Below are 24,469 nucleotides of genomic sequence, written 5' to 3'. Positions count from 1 at the left end.
TCACCATGAGTAGAAGCAGCTTGAGGCCCACACCAGATGCAGCTGTCCCAGAATTCTAAGCCAAATAAACCTCTGTTCATTATAAATTACCCAGTCTCAGGTATTCTGTTATAGCAACACAAAATAGAGTAATACATGTGTGGAGATAATTATGCCCCACAAGGACAACGAGCAGGAAAGAGCGGTCTTCTCAAACAAATCTACTCTTCCCAGACAACTCTACAGAACAGTTATGTTCACAGGAAGACTTCCTATTATAGGTTTATTGACTTGTAGGTGATAGAAATGAGGCCGTAGTGTTGTTATTAATAATAACAAAAAAAATTTAAAAATGCACACCTGATTAGTTGCCAGGATAAATGATTAATATCATAGGGGATTACTAATTTTTAATAAAAAAAACCTTTGTGATATTTGTGAATGAAATTTAAAGATTAGTATTATGGTTTAGTAAGTAATGCATTTCTTTCGTCTGGATCTTCATGTCGTTATGGGGTATCATTGTTTGACTATGATGGTCCTAAAAAGCAAGATATTGAAATAAATTGGATTTAGAACTCAAATATTCAAAGTTGTAGTTTTAGGTAAAATTCACCTTTAAATATAAATGATACATTGTACTGGACAGAAACCTGAAAAAAAATCTGTGATTGGCAAATATTACTCTTTGTTAGTTACATATTCTGTGCCAAGTCACTAAGCAAGCAGTAGAGGAACAAAACCATTTGGAGAAATCTGGCTGAATTATCACTGGGTAATTTGAGCTGGCTTACTTTCCACTAGTAGCACAGATATAAGCTTCATGATGTACAGAAACATCTAAATGGTTAAATGTGCAAAAGAAATCTGTGAAAGATTATAAAATTAGCATGTCTCAGTTGAAGCAATTAAAGCCCTTAAAATTGCGTCTGTATATGAAGTTGTTCAGAAAGTGCCAATGGTTTAAAAGAATTCTTTTGAAATGAACATGTTTAATGAAATTCACTTTTGGAATATTAAATTTATGAAATAATTCCTAAGGATTTGGTATCGGAGACAAGAGAAAAAACTCCGGATTCATATATCCAACTGCCTACTCTCCATTTGCAATTAAAAGTCACAAAGATAGCCTGCTGAATCATGGTTTCCCCCAGATTGGGTTCTCTTTCAGTGTTTCCTATTGCACGAAATGGCTGGTTTTAAATCTATGATGAGAAGCACGAGGGGCCCATTGACTGAAACTGGAGAGGCAGATGAGGAAGGTATGGATATGTGTAGGAAATGTGCATTAATTTTAGCCATGTTGAGTGAAGTTGGGACAAGCAGGTAGAAATACTTTGTGGACAGTTGGAATTAAGAGTCTGGGGAGATGGATTTGGGTTGGGGACGTGGACTTGGGAGTCAGCTATATAGAGGAGATGAAGTTAAGAGACACATGAGGATTTGAGAGGGAAACAAAAATGGTTAGGAGGGAAAGGAGCCAGAGAAGTATATTGTGTATCACAAAATCAAAGGGAGTTTAATAAGAAAAAAGCAGTGTCAAGAATCTCAGAGGATGAAGAATGAGATGAAGCTACTGGACTTGATGACCTCGAAGAGTTTCAGAAATAAGGTGAGATGAGGCAGTGTATGAGAAGGCGTGTATGTGGGTGTGCGCACGCGTGCGTGTGTTCTAGTCCTCACTTTACCTCTACCCTGTTGCTTATCCTTGTGCAAGTTGCTAATGTCACTGGATCTCAGCATTCTCATCTTTAAAATAAGAGGATTCCATAGATACATCACCTAGATTCTAAGAAGTTGGAGTAGACATTTTCAATGAATGAAAGAATAAATGAATAAAACTATATGTATTTTCTATCAGTTCCATAGATAAGAAGTGGTTAGCACTTATTTGCTGCAAGACATCTTGCTGTGAAAGGAAGACTTTCAGTAATAGATTATGTAAGGGGACGGTATTACCACAGAAAGGATTTTCAAGGCAACAAAGGCCTATCTCTTTTGCATTACCATTTTTATCCTGTAAATACTACAAAGTAAAGAGATATGGGAGGCCCTGCACTTAATTTTCTGACACTGATTTTCATTTTTACTCTTTGTGAATGTGTGTGACATGCAATTCTGCTAAGCATAGATGTCTTAACCCTTTTACAGTATTTATTAGGTCATAGCATAGGTAACATTGGAATTCAGCATGGTGCAAGAAAAAAAGCATATTGGAAATGCAGCATTGTCTTTGGTAATTGTTTATACATTGTCAAAGTTTTTTCAACAAATTCAACCTACTCTTAAGTCACTTAAGTAGGTGGCTTATGGCATCCTGGGCTGGTAAAATAATTGTTTGAATCTCAAGTCCAGATTTTCAAGATAAGTGGTGAAGCATTTTGAAAAGCTGATGTCATCTCCAAGACCAGCTAACACACTCTAAGAATTTAGTTGACTTATTTCTCAACATAAAATTATTGCTGTACAATGGGCATGTAATATGTCCTTTTTAAAGTCTTTTCTTCCCACTTAATTTTTTTCTTCCAGAAGTTTATTTATAAATTTATTATAAGTTATTTATATTTATGCTATACATTTGTAATATATAGTATATATAGTATTACATTTATAAACTCATTTATTTTCTGTGATATTTACATTAACAAACATCTATGAAGGGGATTTTTCTCATTGAAGAGGCCTTGATTTATAAAACTGGATTTTAGAATTTTTTGACTATCATTCCAACTGAAAATGGCTTTATTTGATATCTGTGCTGAAGAAGAAGCCATTCTTCAGGAAAGCTGTTGGCATGCTGGATAATTTCTTTAATTCACACAGAAGGACTCAGCTATCTTTCCTAAATCATATATATATGAGCAAGAAGCAAAGTGCAAAAAAATAATTTTAACAACCAGAATTCATCACAGTATTTAAACAATTAGATTTTACTTTATTTCAGAGTAAGTTTACAGTTGAAAAATGACATTTACTAAAGCCACAACATTATTCATATGGACAAAACTTTTATAGCAAAACCTTGGTACATGAACATTAGTAATCTGAATACCATCTGGATATAGAAGATATTTAAAAAACGGAAATAATGTATATTCCAAAGGCTGTAAGAGGCACAATATATATGCTTGTATTTAGTCTGCAAGCATTATACTATAATTCATTAAATGCAATCCAAGAAGTTGCAGATTTTTCAGCACTACATACTGAAAAGATACAAAGGAATATCGTAGTCGTTCTTATGTTGAAAAGCATGTACTGTCAAGACTACAAAATAGGAGCAGCAAGCCAAACCAACAAACGATTCCTTAGGTTTTGGAAGAAGTAATACATCTATGGCTTTTTCATGTGTTTTTGAGACTGGTTAGCAAGTCTGGCAAGTGGAAAAGAAGAAGTTAGTCTATGCTAAGACATTAAAGACATCATTTACAAGGCATCTGATATTTAACAGGTTCAGAACTGGAAAATGAAAATTGAGCTGATAAAGGGCAAACTTACGAGGTATTACGTGGCAGAAAAACCGCTTCCTCCCACCAAGCCTAAAAATCTCTATGCAGAAAAAAGTAAGTTTTCAAATGACAGGGTGGAAAAATATTTAAGATAAATAGTTAAAATTTTCTTTTCATTTTTAGTAGCAGTAAAGAATATAGGTCTTCCAAGGACCAAGAAACTGAATTTGGTCCTTAATATGGAATTTTCTTATGTTTTTAAAAAATGTGGGTTGAAATGCATTCTCATGGATAAAAGATGAACATGTGGTAAAAATAAGAAAAAAAATAATACATTTTTCAGGGCACACTAGTACTACAACATCTTGGAATTTTCTAAAAGGTGAAATGTACATCTTAGATTCTCAGGTTGTATTTCAACTAGCAATTAAACATAAAGGCAAAAGTGAATCATGCATTATTTTTACCCATCAGTAACTGTGTTAATGATAGCAGGGGAACAGAATTTGTTTTTCTTTTTCCCTTTAAATCTGTAATGCTCACAAGTCATCATGTGGAACTAAAATCACACACAAAAGCAAATAATGAAGAAATGTACATATTACAAAATGCCCACGAAGGCTGCCAGAAACAATGCTGCTTCTATAGAACAGAATTGTTGGAGGCCAAATCTAAAGCAGTAGGCACTACTGCAACTTCTAGCTCTTTAATGCTGCTTTTTGTTTTGTGTTGCTTATTTGCTTGATAGGGGGTTTCAGGTGAGGGGGTTCGGTCTCTCTGGAAGTTAGCCCATGATTTCTGCAGGTTCAGTGACCAACTTAGATCCATCCCATGCTGTCTTGAACTGTTCAGGAACAGGAAATTCTCTCTGGAAAAAAGGCAAGAGGAACAAAGTTGTTTAAGGGTTCATTTTGCAAACAGATGGAAGGCTGATTAGTGCCACGTGATGGGCAAAGAAATTTGATGGAGCCCAAATCTGCAGCATGGAGAGGTCTTTGTTTCATTGAGACTCACATATGTCAGGTGTCAGTTCTGTGACTGCATGCCAGTATTGTCATTAAAGCTAGCATTTTCTAAGAACCAGGCATTCTGCTAAGCACTGGACATATACGAACTGAATGGATCATGCCAGTATTGTCATTAAAGCTAGCATTTTCTAAGAACCAGGCATTCTGCTAAGCACTGGACATATATGAACTGAGTGGATCTACAACAATGCTATGAGCGAGGTGTTATTGAGGTGCCATCTATAGGACACAGAGGCCTAAGAGGTGAAACTGGCCCAGGATGATACTGCTAGTAAGCATGGCAGCCAGAATTCAAACCTAGGCAGTCTCTCTTACCCACTGCTCTCCACCAAATTTTAACACACAAATGAATCAACCGGGGATGTTAAAATGCAGATTATGATTCGGTAGGTATGGGAAAGGATGAGCATCTGAATTTCTGACAAGCTCCCAGGTGTTCCCAGTCACACAGAGTAGAAAGGCTTTATCCTAGAGTTACCTGCTTACTCTGATGAATTATAAAAACGTGCTTAGGGTTGTATATAAATTTGCAAGCCTCACCCACCACCCTACTCTTCCCACTGGAAAACATACACAAACACCCTCCTCCCAGATGTATATACACCACCCCCCAAACACACACTCTAAGGAAAATATAGAATAGACAAAATAAAAGTAGTCTGGAGTCTCTCCTTTCCCAGACAGTGATTCTCCAGTTCCTTCAGAAGAGGACTGAAGAGGAAGGCCAGGAACAGCCCCATTGGCCCTGGCTTCTGGGGCCTCCCTGGACTTACTGTCCACACAGTGCTTGTTGAAACCCTACACGTCTGATAAGCCGGTGCCTATGCTCATGAGAGGGAGGTGTCAGTGGAACACACACATATCAGTGCCTATCTTCCTAGATGTAGGAAAGGCCCTTGCCAGAATGAGCAATGAATTCTCCTTGAATGAAATCTGCAATGGAAAAATCTTAAAATGAAGTAAAGAAACCACAATCTTAATAACCTAGTGTGTGTGTGTAGCCAGCATCCCTTCTGGGGCTCTTCTTGATGCATTAACTAGGCTTGGTATTTGTTCTTAAGAAGTACCAGGCCAAGTAGAGAATGCTCCAGAGCCAAGGCACCTCTTTGATAGCAACTGCACTACAGCTGTCCCAAATCTTTTTTTGGCAGTGAGGTAATAGTAATATGATAATGGGTCTTCTCTGGGACACTGATTTCTTTCAGGATGAATTATCCCCACTATCCAGTCCCACTTTATAATGCCATGGCAGGGCCTCAGTATCATTCTCTGCCACCCCCAACTGAAAGCACATGAAGAGGGCCTGAGGTAACTCACCTATACAGGTAAGACGTCACTTGTTCAGTGTAAGAGCTCAGGTTTTGACCTATACTCATCCTTTCAGCCAGTGGTTCTCTATCTAGGCTCCATTGGAATCACCTGGGAAGTTTTAAAAAGCTCCAGATGCCTGGGTCCCACGCACAGAGATTCCAGCTTAATTAGTCTGGAGTACTCATCCGAACTCCATTGCTTTTCTTAACAGACCCAGTCCGCATGCATGTCAGCCTTCTGCTTAAACAGCTGCAAAGGGCAGGGATCACCCCACATTTTGGCTCTTCTGCTCTGAAGTTGTTCTGCATTGGCTTTATCTCTTCAGTAGTTTTTTCAGGTGGAGAACCCAAAATGGGACTCTTCTCTAGCTCTGGGTTAGACTGTCCATGCACTCAGTAGTGAAGCATGGCCCAATGCTTGCAGAGTTTTGTTTTCGAAATTGAAATGATAATTCTAGGCTGCAATATGTGGTATGTGGCTGGGTAGAGCTGAACAAATTAGTGACAGGTGGGGGAAAGGAGAACACGGCCGCAGTCATGTTGCCCGCTTCAGGAGGTCAACTTGCACATTGACTACTGTGTAGGTGGCCAGCAATTGACCCCTCAGGCTGATGGGGACCCCCTCTTCCAAAGGTGTGCCTGCTAAATTGCATTTTCTTTCATCCTTCCCTGGTTTACTGTTCCCTTGCCCAGTTAGACTCAGAGGGAATTGTTTCTGTACTTATTTCCCTACTTATTCTGCAACGAGTAGCAGATCCACCTGTCTCCATAATCCAGAAAATGTATTTATTTATTTTGACCTCTTTTTTTTTTTTTTTTTTCCGTGACCGGCGCTCAGCCAGGGAGTGCACCGCTCATCCTTATATAGGATCTGAACCCGCGGCGGCGGGAGCGTCGCCGCGCTGCTAGCGCAGCACGCTACCGAGTGCGCCACGGGCTCAGCCCTAGACCTCTTTCAATGTGTGAGAATATCTGCCTGCTTCTTCTAGAAGCTGCTTTGTTGGGGAGAAGCAGCAAAGAAAACAGATGGGGGAAAAATCACTTAGGCTAGGGTTTCTCAGAAGGGCTGCTGGATGGATTGATGGTATTAGAATCGCCTGGGATGCCTGTTAAAAATCCAGGTTCTTCAGTGGGCCCCACTTCAACCCTCCTGAATCCAACTGGTACAGGGTTTGGGAGTTGGCATCTTCACCAAGCATCCCTACTGATTCTTATGCTATGTTTGAGAACCTCTGACTTAAGTATACCTACACAGATAGTCTACTCATTATCCCTTCCTCTCCCGCCCATTTCCACCCCCAAAGCATTTCTCCCTCTTTCCTGTTTGCCTCCACCAGAGCACAGGAGAACATTTAGTCTTACATAATACGAACTCAGGTGCGCGCTGTGCTGTTTGATAAAAGCTGGCCCATTAAAGTAATTATTAGTAAACTGCCTTGGGAGTCAGAAATCCAGGAGTGAGCGTAGTCAAGAAGCTAATAGCAGAGAGAGATGTGGAAGGCAGCTTCCTGAATTCCTCTCCTGCCTATGAACTATTCCACAAATAAAGCTCATAGGCTGGTAGTTGATTAATCAATCGCTAAGAATGTTAATCATTATTAAGGCTCCAAAAAAATTCTTGACAGCCTTTTGAAAGGTACTTACATAATCATCATCCTGTGGGATAAGTATATTCATTTCAGAGGACTTGGCACTCACAATCTCACAGTCTAAGGCGTCTTCACTGAGATATATGTGGCAACCTTCTGTCTTATTAATGGAAATTGTCGGCACTCTCCCCATTACCTGAAACAGGAAAAAAAAAAAAAAAAAAAAAAATCTGGGACCAAAGCAAAGAAATAGAAATCACAATGCCCCCAAATAAGTACAATTTAGATTCATCTCGGCTTTAGCTTGGGCTTAACCAAGTGTTAGGAATCGCTGGGTCGGAGCTGGGAAGGCTGGTTAATGGCAAGTTTCCAGGCTATTGAATAGGGCAGGTATCATTTGGGGACAGAATGAAAGGACCACACAAGGGGATTCTCAAACCTCAGGGTCTCTTTCCTGAGACAAAATTAAGGGATTAATTTGGAAACAGTAGCTAAATGTTCAGAAAAAACCTTACAACTCTGTTAGTGGATTTGAAAACATATATTTGATTTCATGATAAAATAAGATACATTTGCTTTTATTTGCTTCAAACATTAGTTTTAACAAATCTCTATGAAACACAGAATAAAACGAGTAGTCATACCATCATTTACAGGTAAAATTATTCTTGAGAAAAAAATCGAGTATATTTTTCCTGAGCTTAAATAAGAATAAATAAGAAATACTACAGTTCTTTTCACATGAATCCTTTGCTGGATAAAAATCTCACTGGCTGAATGCAGAGCCTCACTGAGATATGTGGTTAGGAATTTTAAAACGTATTCATTTCAAGAGCCAGAACTGGGGTTCAGGATGCTTATTATATAGTAGACAGGACCCTACACAAGAGGAGGTAGTTCTTTGTACTGTTTACAAATATCCAAGTGCTATAAAAATTCTGATTAGTTTCAAATTTCTATTCTAACAGTCAGTTTTCAGACATTCTCCCTAAAATCTCCATCGGAGCAGACTGTTCCCCCAAAGACCACATTACAACTCTATAATTTTCCTTCTTGTAATGGTAATTAAAGTGATAAAGACATCTCCTCTTTCACCCTGAAGAAAAGGCTGGACTGCAGACCAAAGGAGCAACTTCTGTTGATGGTGCAGGTGATGTAAAGCATTCCTTGGGGGGAGTCTAGCCAGGTCCCCATACTTCTCTGTTTTCTCCTCTCTCCATAGAAACTGGACACTGAGCTGGAATTGAGCCCCCATGCAAAAAAAAAAAAAAAAAAAAAAAGGCAGAGGTAGTTTAAGGTCAGATAAGTACAGGGCTCTGCCACAAATAAAATAATCATAATACATATGTCTATATTTCAAGAGTCTGTCAGCAGGAATATTTTGTAATTTCTAGATTTGCTTATTTTGTAATGATGAAGAGCATTTACATACTGATCAGAGCTGTATGAATCCCAGGCTAGTAAGGGGCAAGGGGTAAATTATCAGTGAGTCTTAGGTGATTCGTTTATGAGGCAGAATGGTGACATGTGAGGCAAGCACATTATGCTAATACATTTTATTTATATTTATATGAGCATACTGCTATATTATTATTATTATTTTTTAAAAGATGACCAGTAAGGGGATCTTAACCCTTGACTTGGTGTTGTCAGCACCACGCTCTCCCAAGTGAGCTAACTGGCCATCCCTATATAGGATCCGAACCCGTGGCCTGGGTGTTTTCAGCACCGCACTCTCCCGAGTGAGCCACAGGCCGGCCCTTGCAATATTATGTTAAAAATGCTGAATCACCCTATGTATCTGAAAAAGCAGTAGCAGAAATTTCAAAATAGCCCTGATATGCTAAGAAATGTAATTTCCACAGCATTTTGGTCAATAGTGCGTTCGAGTACATCACATACATGTCTTTCTTCCCTTGTAGTGTGTGAACACTTGAAGAACAGAGATGGTTTCTTATCAGGAGAGCTGGACCAAAGAGCCTCTCCTTTGATGAGTGACAACTGCTATGTGACTGTGCCCAGGCCAGTGCTCTAGCACTTAATACATGTTTCTGTATTAATATTGTTTTTCATGAATTTACTTATATTTCTCCATAAAAATTTACAAAATTTCCATTGACTATCTTAGTCTTTTTTCTTCCCCATATTTGTACTATTTTCCTAGGATAGTTTGCCAAATCAGGTGACCTTTCATCCATGCCCTTTTTTCTCTTTCAATCTTTTCACAGCATAAAAGCTGTAAACAGAATTTACCCATTTTAATGTACGATTAATGATATTCAATACATTTACAGTGTTGTGCAATCATCACCACAATCCAGTTTTAGAACATTTCCATCATCCTCCAAAAATCCCTAATGGCCATTTATGGTCAATCCCCATCCTCACCTCCAGGCAACTGCTAATCTGCTTTCCGTCTTATTGTATCTAGACCCTTTTCAAACGATTTATTAAGTGTTTTAAATAGGTAATGACATTCACTTGGTTTGAATATCCAGAAGTTCAAAAAGTATTCAGTAAAATGTCTTTCTCTTGTCTCTGAACCACACTGCTGAGTTACTATCCCTCCTGCACAGGTAACCATGGTTTATCCTGCCATACGGTATTTTTTATAATGCATGACTATATCCTTAAAAAATTATGATAGATTTCAAACACAGAAACATATGATAATATAACAAATACGTAAGTACATATATGTCCACAAAGCAGCTTTATCAGAGAGAGCACTCATTCCATTTAGCTTATTTGCCTTTTTTTTTTTTTTTTGGCCGAATGGGGATCCGAACCCATGACTTTGGTGTCATAACACTGCACACTAACCAACTGAACTAACCAGCCATCCCAAAACCAACTTCTTAAATGACAGTTACTGAAATGTAAAATGTACAATCAAATGTACTCTAATTAAAAGTGTCAGTGGTAAAAAGCCCAAGAAAGCAAAAGAGAAAGATATATAAAACCAGAATCCAATTTTAACAAACATTATCAGGAAATATCAGAAAGCAAAGTGCAATTAACAGCATAAAAAGAGTGTAATCAAAGACAGAAGTTATAGTTGGCCAAAGATAAGAAGTCCTTTAGATTTTGGTGTATTGTAAAATCTCATTTGGCTAAATCAAAATTACTAAAGGAGTACAGATTTTCTTCTGTTTTGCAGATTCAATTCCAATCCTACTTTCCAGGTTTTCTGATTATCTTACTGATTCTTTAGAAAAACTTTTCCTCCTCCTAACCCTCCTGGGGAAAGAAAGATTCTCTTTGGGATGATGCTATTATGCTAGGAGAATCTCTTTGTGTTTTTATTTCTGCATTAGTTGATTCATTGCAATAACACACTCATCAAACATTTATTGGATGCCTACTACGTGTAGGTAGTGTGCAAGTTTCTGGAGCTGTGAAGATTAGCTAGCTGTCCTTGAAACAGAGATGATGAACCAGCAACTGCAGCACAAATGAGTTTGTGGGATGAGTTGTAAGAGACTGAAAAAAAAATAAGTAATGCTGTCTAAGAAAAAGGTACAGCATCACAGAGGAGGTCTCTAGAGGGAATGGGAATAGGAGTTCTTTAGGTGGATGTGGAGGAGAAATAGCCGCCCCCCGCTGCAGGCAGAGCAGATGGTCTGTGCAAAGCCATGGCCGGGGGACAGAGCATGGTTGGAAGGGCCACTTACCTGGATCTGAATGTCCTTAGAGTTGATCACTTCTACAATGCCTACCACATTGTCAAACACAAGGCCAAACTTCTTACAGTTGTCTAGGAAAAAAAAACACCAACACCACTAAATACACATAGCACGTTCATACAAAATAACCCATTATAGTAACCTACAGAGCCATAGTTCTGCCTTACCAATTGTAATGGAATTTATTTTCCCTTTCATCTGGAGCGTTGATTTGTCACATTTGAAAATGTAAGCCACTTGTTTCAGTTCAGTCTCTGAAATCACAAGGTCATTCCTGTCCTCTTGGTACTCCTAGAATTAAAAGATACAAACATCAAAGACAAGGATAGATAAATAAACCAAATCCAGTGCATACTGAAATTATCATGGAGTTCATCATGAATTATACAGTTTTCAATACATTCTTTCCTTACAGACAAAACCACAGGTCTTACCTTGTCATTGTAGTGATGGGAATGAATGGAACCACTGCTTGGAAGGGGGTCAGTGTCAGGAATCAGGCACCCTGGCTGGTGGGTGGGGACTGGAGCAGGGACGTGAGTGATATTTGTTGAGACACTCATGCTGAGTCTGGACTTGATGCTGCAGCATAATCTGCTGCCTATTTAGGAAACGGGCAAATAGACTGGTGACGGGTCACAGCAGTGATCTAAGCCCCAGTGTATTTTCAGGCCATGACAACCTTTCCAGGGACTTTGGTCCTTAATCTTTAGGGAAACCCTCTGGATTGGCAGGGGACACCCGCTTTCAGTAGCATTTGAATTGTCTTTTGTCCTGTTCACTAAATTAGCCCTGAAAGCAGTGGGTGGCAGTGGTAGGCTATGGTTTTATCCATGCTGCGGTCGGTGGGACTGAGCAAAACATCCCACAGCACATCAGAATGGGGCACACACTTCGCAGGCCCACATGGTAGTGGTTTCTTTTGCCATCTGGTTAAAAGTTTATGAAAAGAGTAGCCGAATTCATGGAGGTAGAAAGTTTAGAATGGTGGTAGCCAGGGGCCGGGGGAGGGGGAATAGGGAATTACTGTTTAATGGGTACAGAGTTTTAGTTCTGCAAGATGAAAAGAGTTCTGGAGATGGGTGGAGGAGATGTTTGCATAACCATGCAGATGCACAAAATACCACTGAACTGTACACTGAAACGTGGTTAATGGTAATTTTTATGTGTATTTCACCATGATAGAAAAAAATTTTTAAGTTGAAAAAATTCATGAGAACTAGTGAGAAAAAATAGTCGATAGAAGCCCAGAAAACCAGAAATGGTTTTTGCCTCTGACTTCACTTAGAAATCCTTTAGAGCTGGGAAAATGGTTCAGCCATCATTCCTGTCATGGAGTGTGTCAGGAATAAAGGTTAGAGGACATCACTCACCACTCTCCATTTCTTTCCTTCCAACTCGAACACCGGAGCGTGCTTCTGTGGAGAATGAGCTTTGGGAGACGTGGGGCCTGCAGTGTGGCTTTTGGTGGGAGATCGAGTTTGTGCTCCTTGAGCCCGCAGGCTGGGGTTCTTGTATGTCTTTTGGTCATCTGTGACATGCCGGAGCCCTAGGGGTAACACCACAGAGGCACTGCTTCACATTTTTTGCAAAGGGAAATGTCCCTAACTTCTTAGATCTACATGATATAAAGAGCAACAGAAACTTTTGGTCGTGCTATTTTCACCATGATCTAGTGCGTTGTCAAGGTTAAGACGTGCGTTGTCAAGGTTAAGACGTGGAGTCTGAGTCCTGTCTAAATTTAGATTGATAAAAGCATTGTAACTATTTTTTAATTTGAGGAACCTCTTCTTTAAGGAGGTAAGATGATAGATAAAAAATTTCTTCAAAAAACAAACCACCTCAACAAAAAGGCTTACTTCTCTTATGGATAAAACGAACTATCTCACTTGGCTAAGTCATTGTCAGACACAGCCTAAACGATTAGGCATTCCAGTGAGTTTATATATATATATATATATGTATCAGAATATGGAATCAACTTTAAGGTATGAGTCTATTCCTTTACTTTGTAGAGGAGGTTCAGAGGGGATAGTGTAGCTAGTTGGAGCCAGAGAAAAATTTAGAATTTTGGGTTCTTGCCTCCCAGCCTAGTATTAGAGGGACACTACACCCTCAGTCCTATTATCTGGGCAAAGCATAAAGTTTTTGGCAACATGGCTTTATTGTTTAGAAAGCTTGTGCTCCTGATCCTGATATACTTTAAATGTTGCATGATTTTTTTTAGTTATCCATTCACCATGAGGCCAAAAGTAGATCAATGATGGAATTCTCTGACAAGCCTGTGCACGGCTTCAGGACAGAAGTGCTACTGTTGGCCATTTTTATTTCACAGGATCTTGATGCCTTGGTTGTAGAGAATGATGCAGACGTGTCCCCTGAACACTGCAGGCTCCTGCCTTACTGAGCTACAGCTCCCCCTCCCTGTGGGTTGGGAGTGGGGACGATGCATCTGTCACCGAGGCTGGGGCATCTGTGTACCTGGAGCCCGACGGAAAGAGAGACTGGCTTGAGGGTCTTGTTTTCTCACCTTTTGTAATTGCTTCTCCCTGGTTAAGCTGGGCAAATAAAGCTGAGCGTGAAGGAGAGGACTCCTCTTTTCCACCTTCATTTTCAAAAAGTGGAGGTGGCCCTGGAGGAGGCGGAGGAGGAGGGGGTGGAGGAAGGCCAGGCCCAGACGAGAGGACAGAAAACACTGACGCCGTGGATGCGACAGGACCCTGTGGGAGACAGAAGGTGGAGAGCACTGCAGGGAGACTGAGGCCCTGGCTGGGACTTTGCCAGAGGGACTCAGAACCTGCTGCCAAGGAGGGACTGGGGTTCAAGACTCACCGAGGGACCCCAGAGGGCACACCTGTGCACCATCAGTCTGCTCAGGAGGACCTAGGACCGAGGGGAGATCTGCCTCAGGAACACGGAACATGACTTAGCTGCTCAGCTGGGTCAGTAGAATCTGCGTGGCCAGGAGCTCCGCTGCCGACTCAGGGGCAAGCAGAGCCACATTCACAACTTCATGTCCAAGGCTCACGCTAGGAATGAAACTGGACCTTGGCCAGTTTAGAATCATAAGAAAAAAGTGGTCCAATTTATAAGAGGATTAACTCTTTGAGAACACTGGAAACCAAAACCCCCAGTGAGAGAGAGAGAGGTGAAAAATATTCAGTAGTTATTAGATGTTTTTCAACCTTGTTGAGCAGCTCAAGAGAGAGATACTGAAACTCTCTGGGACTCACTTTCCAAATATGCATGCCTCAGACTGACCCCCAAACACCGACCATACGTGACCAGGACGTTTGCCAAACCTGAAGGTAATGAGGTGCGGCACCCATCAGATGGCTCATCCAATGTGGATTGTTATAGGACCAACTGAAAACCAGATCCTTCCTCAACAAGATCTATGCTTATTCTTATTTTCTCTGCTATGTGAAGTGCAACCTTTGTTCTCAATATGAAGGTCTAACAAATTCAAATGGAAGTAAAAGGTGACAGACAAGAGAGGGAACAGTTTTAATAGATTAAAGTATCCCATAGATGACATTCTCACAAAGCTTAAAACTAGAGTAGAAACACACATATACAACAAACTCGGCATACATACCATTTTGCTTTTAAAATCTCAAGAAGAACTGTATAGCTATGATAAGGAATTACATGCTAATTCAATTACAAGCTAATTCACAAGTTAAAAAATTGCAAACAAAAATTGGGAGTGATGGAAATGTGGCTTAGGCTCATATATTTTCAATACCGAGTACAAACAAATACAGCATATCCTTATTTTCCTGAGTATTATGAAGTGTCAAAATCAGGAAGTTTTAATCCGTAGTAGTTTTCAGTTGAAGGAAACAACCAAGCTATTTTCAAAGTACTTATATAATCCCTATTAAGTGTAGAATTACCCTGAAAATGACAGATTCTTTTCTTACTCAAAATACATGTCCTAAGGGCCGAGCCCGTGGCACACTCGGGAGAGTGCGGCGCTGGGAGCGCGGCGATGCTCTCGCCGCGGGTTCGGATCCTATATGGGAATGGCCGGTGCACTCACTGGCTGAGTGCTGGTCACGAAAAAGACAAAAAAAAAAAAAAAAAATACATGTCCTAAAAACTCATAGGCTAGAGATCGTGTCTCCTGAAGATATAATTTGCAATGGTTTTTTTTTTGTTGTTGTTGTTCTAAGGAAGACCAGCCTGGCTCCATCAGGATTCTCAGGTCAAATAGAAAATGATTTCACGGTTCTTGCGATTGCCCATTCACCCCCAACCCAAGTATCTTAAATATTTTCTATTATGTTACTGGGGTGAAATTTGAGAATTTGCTCTGAATCATTAAGAGCGTATAAGCTTTGTGCATCAAACAATCTTCCAGTCCTCAGTTTCAGACACTGAGAACCACGGTGTATTATTTTTGCTCATAAGCACCTAATAACTCCTACAGTTGGTGAAGGGACAGTCCCTGCTCCCCCAACATAGTCCTCCAGTTTTGTGGAAAGGGGAGAGGATACTGGCTTCTTAATCTTACAATGATTTAGATGGTTCCATCACTCTCAGAATTCAGAGCCTCTCTCCAAGAGCCATTAAAGGACACTGAAACTAATAAGCCACACATTCAACTTTTTGGAACTTTGATACATTCAGATGGCTTACCCAGGAACCACACAAAAGATTTAATGCAACAAATGTTGAAAATAAAAGCCAAAACATAAGGGAACTTGGGACCAGTTGAAACTCCGCTTTGGACTTAGCCTTTGTATGTCCTAGCTCGTTTCTGTATCAGCCCAGGGAGAGCACAATAGCAGGCTCTTGTTTCCAAGGTTACTTTTCAATTAGCATGCAGGGACTTTTCTGTACAGTGGACTTGAAATCAAACTGATCAGATGTTCCCTTAACGGGATCTCTGTGGGCTGCCCCTCACAGAGTAACTTATCTTTGTCTCTTTCTCCTCTTCTCTTTCTGTAGGATATTACAGCACATGACCCCAGTGCTTTCCGCATTCCTATATGTACCTCGCCATGAGGAGCAGCCACACCGACTGGATACAGCACTAAGTCTTCCGGTGTCCCAGTAAAAAGCGGAGGGGAGATGTCAGGGAAGGGAAGGGGGCCAAGAATTGTAGAAAGCCCAGTAAATGCCAGGCTCTGATAATTTTCATTCATTCCACAGTATATGCTATGTGGTCAGATCTCCAAATGCAGAATCAAACAAAGGCATTTAATAAGAGATGTTGTTGATTTGCAAGTTATCTTAATATTTCTGGTCCTTTTCAAAAAAGGTAATTACACATTCTTTTACAGTGTGTTTTACCCTAACAATGACTTTCATTTTATGTCTACAGTGTAAAATCGTATGAGGGCACTTCGAAAAGTTCATGGAAAAATAGAATTAAAAGGTAATATGAATCTTTCCGTGAACTTTTGGAAGTACTCTCCTCTACATCTAAAATCTGAGGACCTATAGGATTATGGTGACTTACACAACTTCATGTGAAAGGGAAAGTGAAGTTGAGGACTGAATGGAGATACTCTGCATCGGAACCTGAAGGGAGAAAGACCTAACCTTAGTTAAGCAGCAATAACCCCCACACAAATGCTTTTTACAAAAAAGACTTTGTCATGTTGATGAAATGACTCTCTTAAGTGTCTTAGAGCACCAGACTGGGAACAACTGAAAAATACATTCTATTAAAGTCATTATAGCAATGGTTTACAACTTTAAAAAAAAGGAAAAGCAGCACATTTATGATATTAAATGGCCATATTCAGGGTGCAAAAGATGACTTACGTTGCAAGAACACAGTATACAAAACCCAAAAATACTGCTTTTAAGGTCAATTAAGATTAATTTTGAGAGCAGATGTTTGATTATATACTTTTTTTTTTGGTACAAAGATTTTCAAAAGTTATTGTACTGCAAATTCCTTTCTGTCATTAAATTAAACTGCCCTGGGAACAGCTGCCTCCTCTCTCTCTTTTTTTTTTTATAATTAATTAATTTATTTTTAGCTCCCACCAATAAGTGAGAACATGTGATATTTCTCTTTTTGTGCCTGACTTGTTTCACTTCATATCATTCTCTCTAGGTCCATCCATGTCATTGCAAATGGCAGTATTTCATTCATTTTTATAGCTGAGTAGTATTCCACTGTGCAGATATACCACATTTCTGTATCCGCTCATCCAATGACGGACATTTGGGCTGGTTCCAACTCTTGGCTATTGTAAAGAGTGCTGCGATGAACATTTGGGAACAGGTATACCTTCGACTTGATGATTTCCATTCCTCTGGGTATATTCCCAGCAGTGGGATAGCTGGGTCGTATGGTAGATCTATCTGCAATTGTTTGAGGAACCTCCATACCATTTTCCATAGAGGCTGCACCATTTTGCAGTCCCACCAACAATGTATGAGAGTTCCTTTTTCTCCGCAGCCTCGCCAGCATTTATCGTTCATAGTCTTTTGGATTTTAGCCATCCTAACTGGGGTTAGATGGTATCTCAATGTGGTTTTGATTTGCATTTCCCGGATGCTGAGTGATGTTGAGCATTTTTTCATATGTCTGTTGGCCATTTGTATATCTTCCTGAGAGAAATGCCTACTTAGCTCTTTTGCCCATTTTTTAGTTGGGTTGCTTGTTTTCTTCTTGTGAAGTTGTTTGAGTTCCTTATATATTCTGGATATTAATCCTTTGTCAGATGTATATTTTGCAAATAATTTCTCCTACTCTGTTGGTTGTCTTTTATTTTTATTTTTTTTTTTGGGCTTTAAGTACTTTTATTAGAATTTATCTTTTTTTTTTTTTTTTTTTTAAATTTTATTTTGTCGATATACATTGTAGCTGATTAATGCTCCCCATCACCAAAACCTCCCTCCCTTCTCCCTCAGCCCCTCCCCCCCAACCATGTCCTTTCTGTTTGTTTGTTGTATCAACTTCAAATAATTGTGGTTGTTATATCTTCTTCCCCCCCCCCCCGGTTTGTGTGTGTATGTGTGTATGTGTGTGTGTGAATTTATATATTAATTTTTAGCTCCCTCCAATAAGTGAGAACATGTGGTATTTCTCTTTCTGTGCCTGACTTGTTTCACTTAATATAATTCTCTCGAGGTCCATCCATGTTGTTGCAAATGGCAGTATTTCATTCGTTTTTATAGCTGAGTAGTATTCCATTGTGTAGATGTACCACATTTTCCGTATCCACTCATCTGATGATGGGCATTTGGGCTGGTTCCAACTCTTGGCTATTGTAAAGAGTGCTGCGATGAACATTGGGGAACAGGTATACCTTCGACTTGATGATTTCCATTCCTCTGGGTATATTCCCAACAGTGGGATGGCTGGGTCGTATGGTAGATCTATTTGCAATTGTTTAAGGAACCTCCATACCATTTTCCATAGAGGCTGCACCATTTTGCAGTCCCACCAACAATGTATGAGAGTTCCTTTTTCTCCGCAGCCTCGCCAGCATTTATCGTTCATAGTCTTTTGGATTTTAGCCATCCTAACTGGGGTTAGATGGTATCTCAATGTGGTTTTGATTTGCATTTCCCGGATGCTGAGTGATGTTGAGCATTTTTTCATATGTCTGTTGGCCATTTGGATATCTTCCTTAGAGAAATGCCTACTTAGCTCTTTTGCCCATTTTTTAATTGGGTTGCTTGTTTTCTTCTTGTAAAGTTGTTTGAGTTCCTTATATATTCTGGATATTAATCCTTTGTCAGATGTATATTTTGCAAATATTTTCTCCCACTCTGTTGGTTGTCTTTTAACTCTTTTAATTGTTTCTTTTGCTGTGCAGAAGCTTTTTAGTTTGATATAATCCCATTTGTTTATTTTTCCTTTGGTTGCCGGTGCTTTTGGGGTCGTATTCATGAAGTCTGAGCCCAGTCCCATTTCCTGAAGTGTTTCCCCTATGTTTTCTTTAAGAAGTTTTATTGTCTCAGGGTGTATATTTAAATCCTTAATCCATTTTGAGTTGATTTTAGTATACGGTGAGAGGTATGGATCTAGTTTCATTCTCCTGCATATGGATATCCAGTTATCCCAGCACCATTTGCTGAAGAGGCAGTCCCTTCCCCAGTGAATAGGCTTGGTGCCTTTGTCAAAGATCAGATGGCAGTAAGTGTGTGCGTTGATTTCTAGATTCTCTATTCTATTCCATTGGTCAGTGTGTCTGTTTTTATGCCAGTACCATACGGTTTTGGTTATTATAGCTTTGTAGTATAGCTTAAAGTCAGGTAGTGTTATGCCTCCAGCTTTATTTTTTTTGCTCAGCATTGCTTTGGCTATGCGTGGTCTTTTATTGTTCCATATAAATGTCTGAATAGTTTTTTCCAGTTCTGAGAAAAATGTCTTTGGAATTTTGATGGGGATTACATTGAATTTGTATATCACTTTGGGTAGTATGGACATTTTCACTATGTTGATTCTTCCAATCCAAGAGCATGGAATATCTTTCCATCTTCTTGTATCCTCTCTAATTTCTCTCAGCAGTGGTTTGTAGTTCTCATTATATAGATTTTTCACGTCCTTGGTTAACTCAATTCCTAAGTATTTTATTTTTTTGGTGGCTATTGTAAATGGGCAGGCTTTCTTGATTTCTCCTTCTGCATGTTCACTATTGGAGAAAAGAAATGCTACTGATTTTTGTGTGTTGATTTTGTATCCTGCTACTGTGCTGAAATCATTTATCAATTCCAACAGTTTTTTTGTAGAGGTTTTAGGCTGTTCAATATATAGGATCATGTCATCTGCAAACAGGGACAGTTTGACTTCATCTTTTCCAATCTGGATGCCCTTTATTTCCTTCTCTTCTCTGATTGCTCTGGCTAGTACTTCCAACACTATGTTGAATAGGAGTGGTGAGAGTGGGCATCCTTGTCTAGTGCCTGTTCTTAAAGGAAAAGCTTTCAGCTTTTCCCCATTCAGGATGATATTGGCAGTGGGTTTGGCATATATGGCTTTAATTATGTTGAGATACTTTCCCTCTATACCTAACTTATAGAGGGTCTTTGTCATGAATGAGTGCTGAACTTTATCAAATGCTTTTTCAGCATCTATAGAGATGATCATATGGTCCTTGTGTCTGAGTTTATTAATATGGTGTATCACATTTATTGATTTGCGTATGTTGAACCAACCTTGCATCCCTGGGATGAATCCCACTTGATCGTGGTGAATAATTTTTCGTATGTGTTGCTGTAGTCTGTTTGCTAGTATTTTAGGGAGGATTTTTGCATCTATATTCATCAAGGATATCGGCCTGTAGTTTTCTTTTTTGGTTATATCTTTACCTGGTTTTGGTATCAGGATGATGTTTGCTTCATAGAATGAGTTTGGGAGATTTGTGTCTGTTTCAATCTTTTGGAATAGTTTGTAAAGAATCAGTGTCAATTCCTGTTTGAATGTTTGGTAAAATTCTGCTGTGAATCCATCTGGTCCTGGGCTTTTCTTTGTTGGGAGCCTTCTGATAACAGCTTCAATCTCCTTTATTGTTATTGGTCTGTTCAGATTGTCTACGTCTTCATGGTTCAGTTTTGGGAGCTTGTGTGTGTCCAGAAATTTATCCATTTCCTCCAGATTTTCAAATTTGTTGACGTATAGTTGTTTATAGTAGTCTCGGGTGATTCCTTGTATTTCAGATGAATCAGTTGTAATATCACCTTTTCATTTCTAATTTTTGTTATTTGAATCATCTCTCTTCTTTGTTTGTAGCCATGCTAATGGTTTGTCAATTTTATTTTTCTTTTCAAAAAACCAACTTTTTGATTCATTGATCTTTTGTATTGTTTTTTGGGTTTCAATTTCATTCAGTTCTGCTCTGATCTTGATGATTTCTTTCCGTCTGCTAACTTTAGGTTTGGATTGTTCTTGTTTTTCTAGTTCTTTAAGGTGAAGCGTTAGTTTTTTCACTTGCCTTAGTACTGCTTTTGCAGTATCCCACAGGTTTTGGTATGATGGATCATTGTCTTCATTAGTTTCCATAAATTTTTTAATTTCCTGCTTGATTTCTTCTTGGACCCATATGTCATTAAGTAGAATCCTGTTTAATTTCCATGTGTTTGTATAGTTTCCAGAATTTCATTTGTTATTGATTTCTAATTTTAATCCACTGTGGTCTGAGAAAATACATGGGATAATTCCAATTTTTTTGAATTTGTTAAGACTTGATTTGTGACCTAATATGTGATCTATCCTGGAGAATGATCCATGTGCTGATGAGAAGAATGAATATTCTGAGGTTGTTGGATGGAATGTTCTGTAGATATCTGCCATAGAGTATTGTTTAGATCTTGTGTTTCTCTGTTGATTCTTTGCCTAGATGATCTGTTCAATATTGACAGTGGGGTGTTCAGGTCCCCTGCTATTATGGTATTAGTGTCTATTTCCTTCTTTAGTTCTAATAGAGTTTGGTTTATAAATCTGGCTGCTCCAACATTGGGGGCGTATATATTTATGATTGTTATGCCTTCTTGATGGGTAAATCCTTTTATCATTACGTAGTGTCCCTCATTGTCTCTTTTTATGGTTTTTAGTTTAAAGTCTATTTTGTCAGATATAAGATTAGCTGCTCCAGCTTGTTTTTCTTTTCTGTTTGCATGGCAAATCTTTTTCAATCCTTTCACTCTTAGTCTATGTGAGTCTTTGTGGGTGAGGTGGGTCTCCTGATGGCAGCATATAGTTGGGTCCTCCTTTTTAATCCCGTCAGCCAGTCTGTGTCTTGATTGTGGAATTTAAGCCTTTTACATTAAGAGTTGTTATTGAAAATTGTTGATTTATTCCTAGCATTTTATTGATTATTGTTTGGTTGTCTTAGGTGTCTTTTGTTCCTTTTCTTTCTGATTTACTGTGTGTTTTCTGTATTTGTTGGTTCCTTGGGTTGTAGATAGCCTTTTTGTTTGTTTTCTCTTCATGAATGCCATTTTTATTATACTCGTGGGTTTTGATTTTTCTTGGGTTTTTATGTCAGTGGTAGTTCTTTTTCAGGAACCAAACCCAGTACTCCCTTGAGAATTTCTTGTAAGGGTGGTTGTGTGGTGGCGAATTCCTGCAGTTTTTGTTTGTCTGAGAAATATACTATTTGCCCTTCATTTCAGAAGGATAGCCTTGCTGGGTAGAGTATTCTTGGCTGGCAATCTCTGTCTTTTAGTGTTTTGAATATATCATCCCATTCCTTTCTGGCTTGTAGGGTTTGTGATGAAAAGTCTGATGTTAGCCTGATTGGGGCTCCCTTATAGGTGATTTGATGCTTCTCTCTTGCAGCTTTTAAGATTCTCTCTTTGTCTTTGAGTTTTGCCAGTTTGACTATAACATGTCTTAGAGAAGACCTTTTTGGGTTGAATACATTTGGGGATCTTTGAGCTTCCTGGATCTGAAGATCTGTGATTTTTCCTATATCTGGGAAGTTTTCTGCCACTATTTTGTTGAATATGTTTTCAATGCAATCTCCTTTTTCCTCCCCTTCTGGAATACCCATGACTCTGATATTTGAGCACTTAAGGTTTTCTGATATCTCTCTCAGATTTTCTTCAATGCTTTTGATTCTTTTTTCTTTTTTTTTTGTCTGCCTGTGTTATTTCAAACAGCCCATCTTCAAGTTCAGAGGTTCTGTCTTCAACTTCTCCAAGCTTGCTGGTTAAACTCTCCACTGTGTTTTTTATTTCGCTGAATAAATTCTTCAGTTCAGCAAGCTCTGCTACATTTTTTTTCAGGGCATTGATTTCCTTGTATTTCTTCTTTCAGGTCATGTATATTTTTCCTTGTTTCATCATGTTGTCTAGCTGAGTTTTCTTGTATCTCATTCAGTTTCCTTAGAATTATCACTCGAAATTCCTTGTCAGACATTTCAAGGGCTTCTTGTTCTACAGGATCTAGAGCTTGAGAGTTATTACCCTTTGGTGATGTACTTTCTTGATTTTTCATATTTCTGGTATCTTTGATGTTTATTCATTGTGGCAGGGGGTTTCACAGTCCACAGGTTTGACACTATTGTCTGACTAAGATGTTGCTGGGGTTGCCAATTTGGTATGGCTACCTCAGTGACTGCTCAGTTGGCCAGTAGTGCCTTGCGTGTGTGGTTGCCTCGGGTCTTGGGCCTCTCTGGGGAGCCACCTCTCTGGTCAGCTTGGACTCGGCCAGGCTGCTGGGTCATGGGGCAGTACCACAGGGTGCGTGGTGTCTGTTGAGCTTCCACCTCCCCTGCTGGACGTCTCCCTGTTCTGCACACACTGGGCTGGGCTGCTGGGATGTGCAGAGGCACCGCAGAGTGTGTGGTCTCTGTGAAGCTTCCCCTTCCCCTGCTGGACGTTTCCCTGCTCCATTCATGCTGGGCCGGGCTTGGAATGAAGCTGGGTGGCGGCGGTGAAGCCTACCTGCTGCTAGTTTGCGCAGCGGTGGCCCCCCCACAGGGTGTGTGGTCTCTACGGAGCTTCTGCCTCCCCTACTGGATGTCTCTCTGCTCCGTATGCACTGGGCTGGGCTGCTGGATTGCGCAGTGGCAGTGTGGTCCCCGTGGAGCTCCTGCCTCCCCTGACGAATGTCACCCTGCTCTATGCGCACTGGGCCAGGCTGGGAATGGAGCCGGGTGGCAGCAGTGAAGCCTACCTGCTAGATCACACGGTGGCAGCCCCACAGTGTGTGTGGTTTCTGCGGGGCCTCCGCCTCCCCTGCTGGACGTCTCCCCACTCTGTGCACAGTGGGCCGGGCTGGGAATGGAGCCAGGTGGCGGCGGTGAAGCCTATCTGCTGGATCACGTGACGGCGGCCCCGCAGGGCATGTGGTCTCTGCGGAGCTTCTGCCTCCCCCACTGGATGTCTCCCCATTCCGTATGCACTTGATTTTATGTTTTTATAGTTGTAAATTGGTTGATCTGTGGGAGAGAGTGATGCTAGGGACCGTCTATTCTGCCATCTGAGAAATTCTCCTCTGTTTTTAAATATGTGAACTGTAGCTATAAAATAATAAAACCATAGTATACAGCATGTGGAAAGTTTGTAATGTTTTGGATATATATACTATATGTAATATGTTTATATTAGATTTAATATAGTTTTATACCAATGTGCATTAAAACATGTTTTCATTGGATGTTACTTCCTGACATAACTACTAATCATTTTATTATTTTAGAATTCAGATTTTATTAGGAAAGTGAAACTACTTCCAGTTCTTAAATTAAACCTCCACTTTGCTTTCCTGGTGGCAATTATATATATAATTGACAACCCCTTTTTTATCCCCTTCTTCCTACCACTGCCTTAATTATCCAGTTAATTTAGGTGCTGTCTAAATTCAGATCTATATAATCTATAAAAATTACTCCAATAATTCATTTTGTTGGATTTTTAGAAAAGAAAGTAGGACTAATAGGGTATTTATACTTTTTTATTATTTATTTATTTATTTTTGGCGGCTGTTTGGTTTGTCCAGTTTAGGGA

General features: G+C 39.6%; 1 protein-coding gene across 3 annotated transcripts in view; it reads right to left on the bottom strand.

The window, feature by feature from the left end:
• Positions 1-2,893: 2,893 nt before the first annotated feature.
• CAP2 (cyclase associated actin cytoskeleton regulatory protein 2) overlaps positions 2,894-24,469 on the bottom strand; it is a 137,351-nt gene continuing 115,775 nt past the window's right edge. For 2 of the 3 annotated variants that reach the window (XM_063096988.1, XM_063096989.1), the window contains 7 exons: positions 13,874-13,924; positions 13,572-13,761; positions 12,415-12,590; positions 11,209-11,332; positions 11,030-11,112; positions 7,411-7,551; positions 2,894-4,296 (listed from right to left, as the gene is read on the bottom strand). In XM_063096988.1, coding sequence (XP_062953058.1) covers positions 4,213-4,296; positions 7,411-7,551; positions 11,030-11,112; positions 11,209-11,332; positions 12,415-12,590; positions 13,572-13,761; positions 13,874-13,924 — 849 coding nt within the window. In that variant the 3' untranslated portion in view covers positions 2,894-4,212. The remainder of the gene's footprint in view (positions 4,297-7,410; positions 7,552-11,029; positions 11,113-11,208; positions 11,333-12,414; positions 12,591-13,571; positions 13,762-13,873; positions 13,925-24,469) is intronic. The other variant, XM_063096990.1, reaches the window with a different exon arrangement.

The sequence above is a fragment of the Cynocephalus volans genome, chromosome 5 (assembly GCF_027409185.1).
Source record: "Cynocephalus volans isolate mCynVol1 chromosome 5, mCynVol1.pri, whole genome shotgun sequence".
Classification (NCBI taxonomy): domain Eukaryota; kingdom Metazoa; phylum Chordata; class Mammalia; order Dermoptera; family Cynocephalidae; genus Cynocephalus; species Cynocephalus volans.
This window is presented reverse-complemented; position numbering and strand designations above follow the sequence as displayed.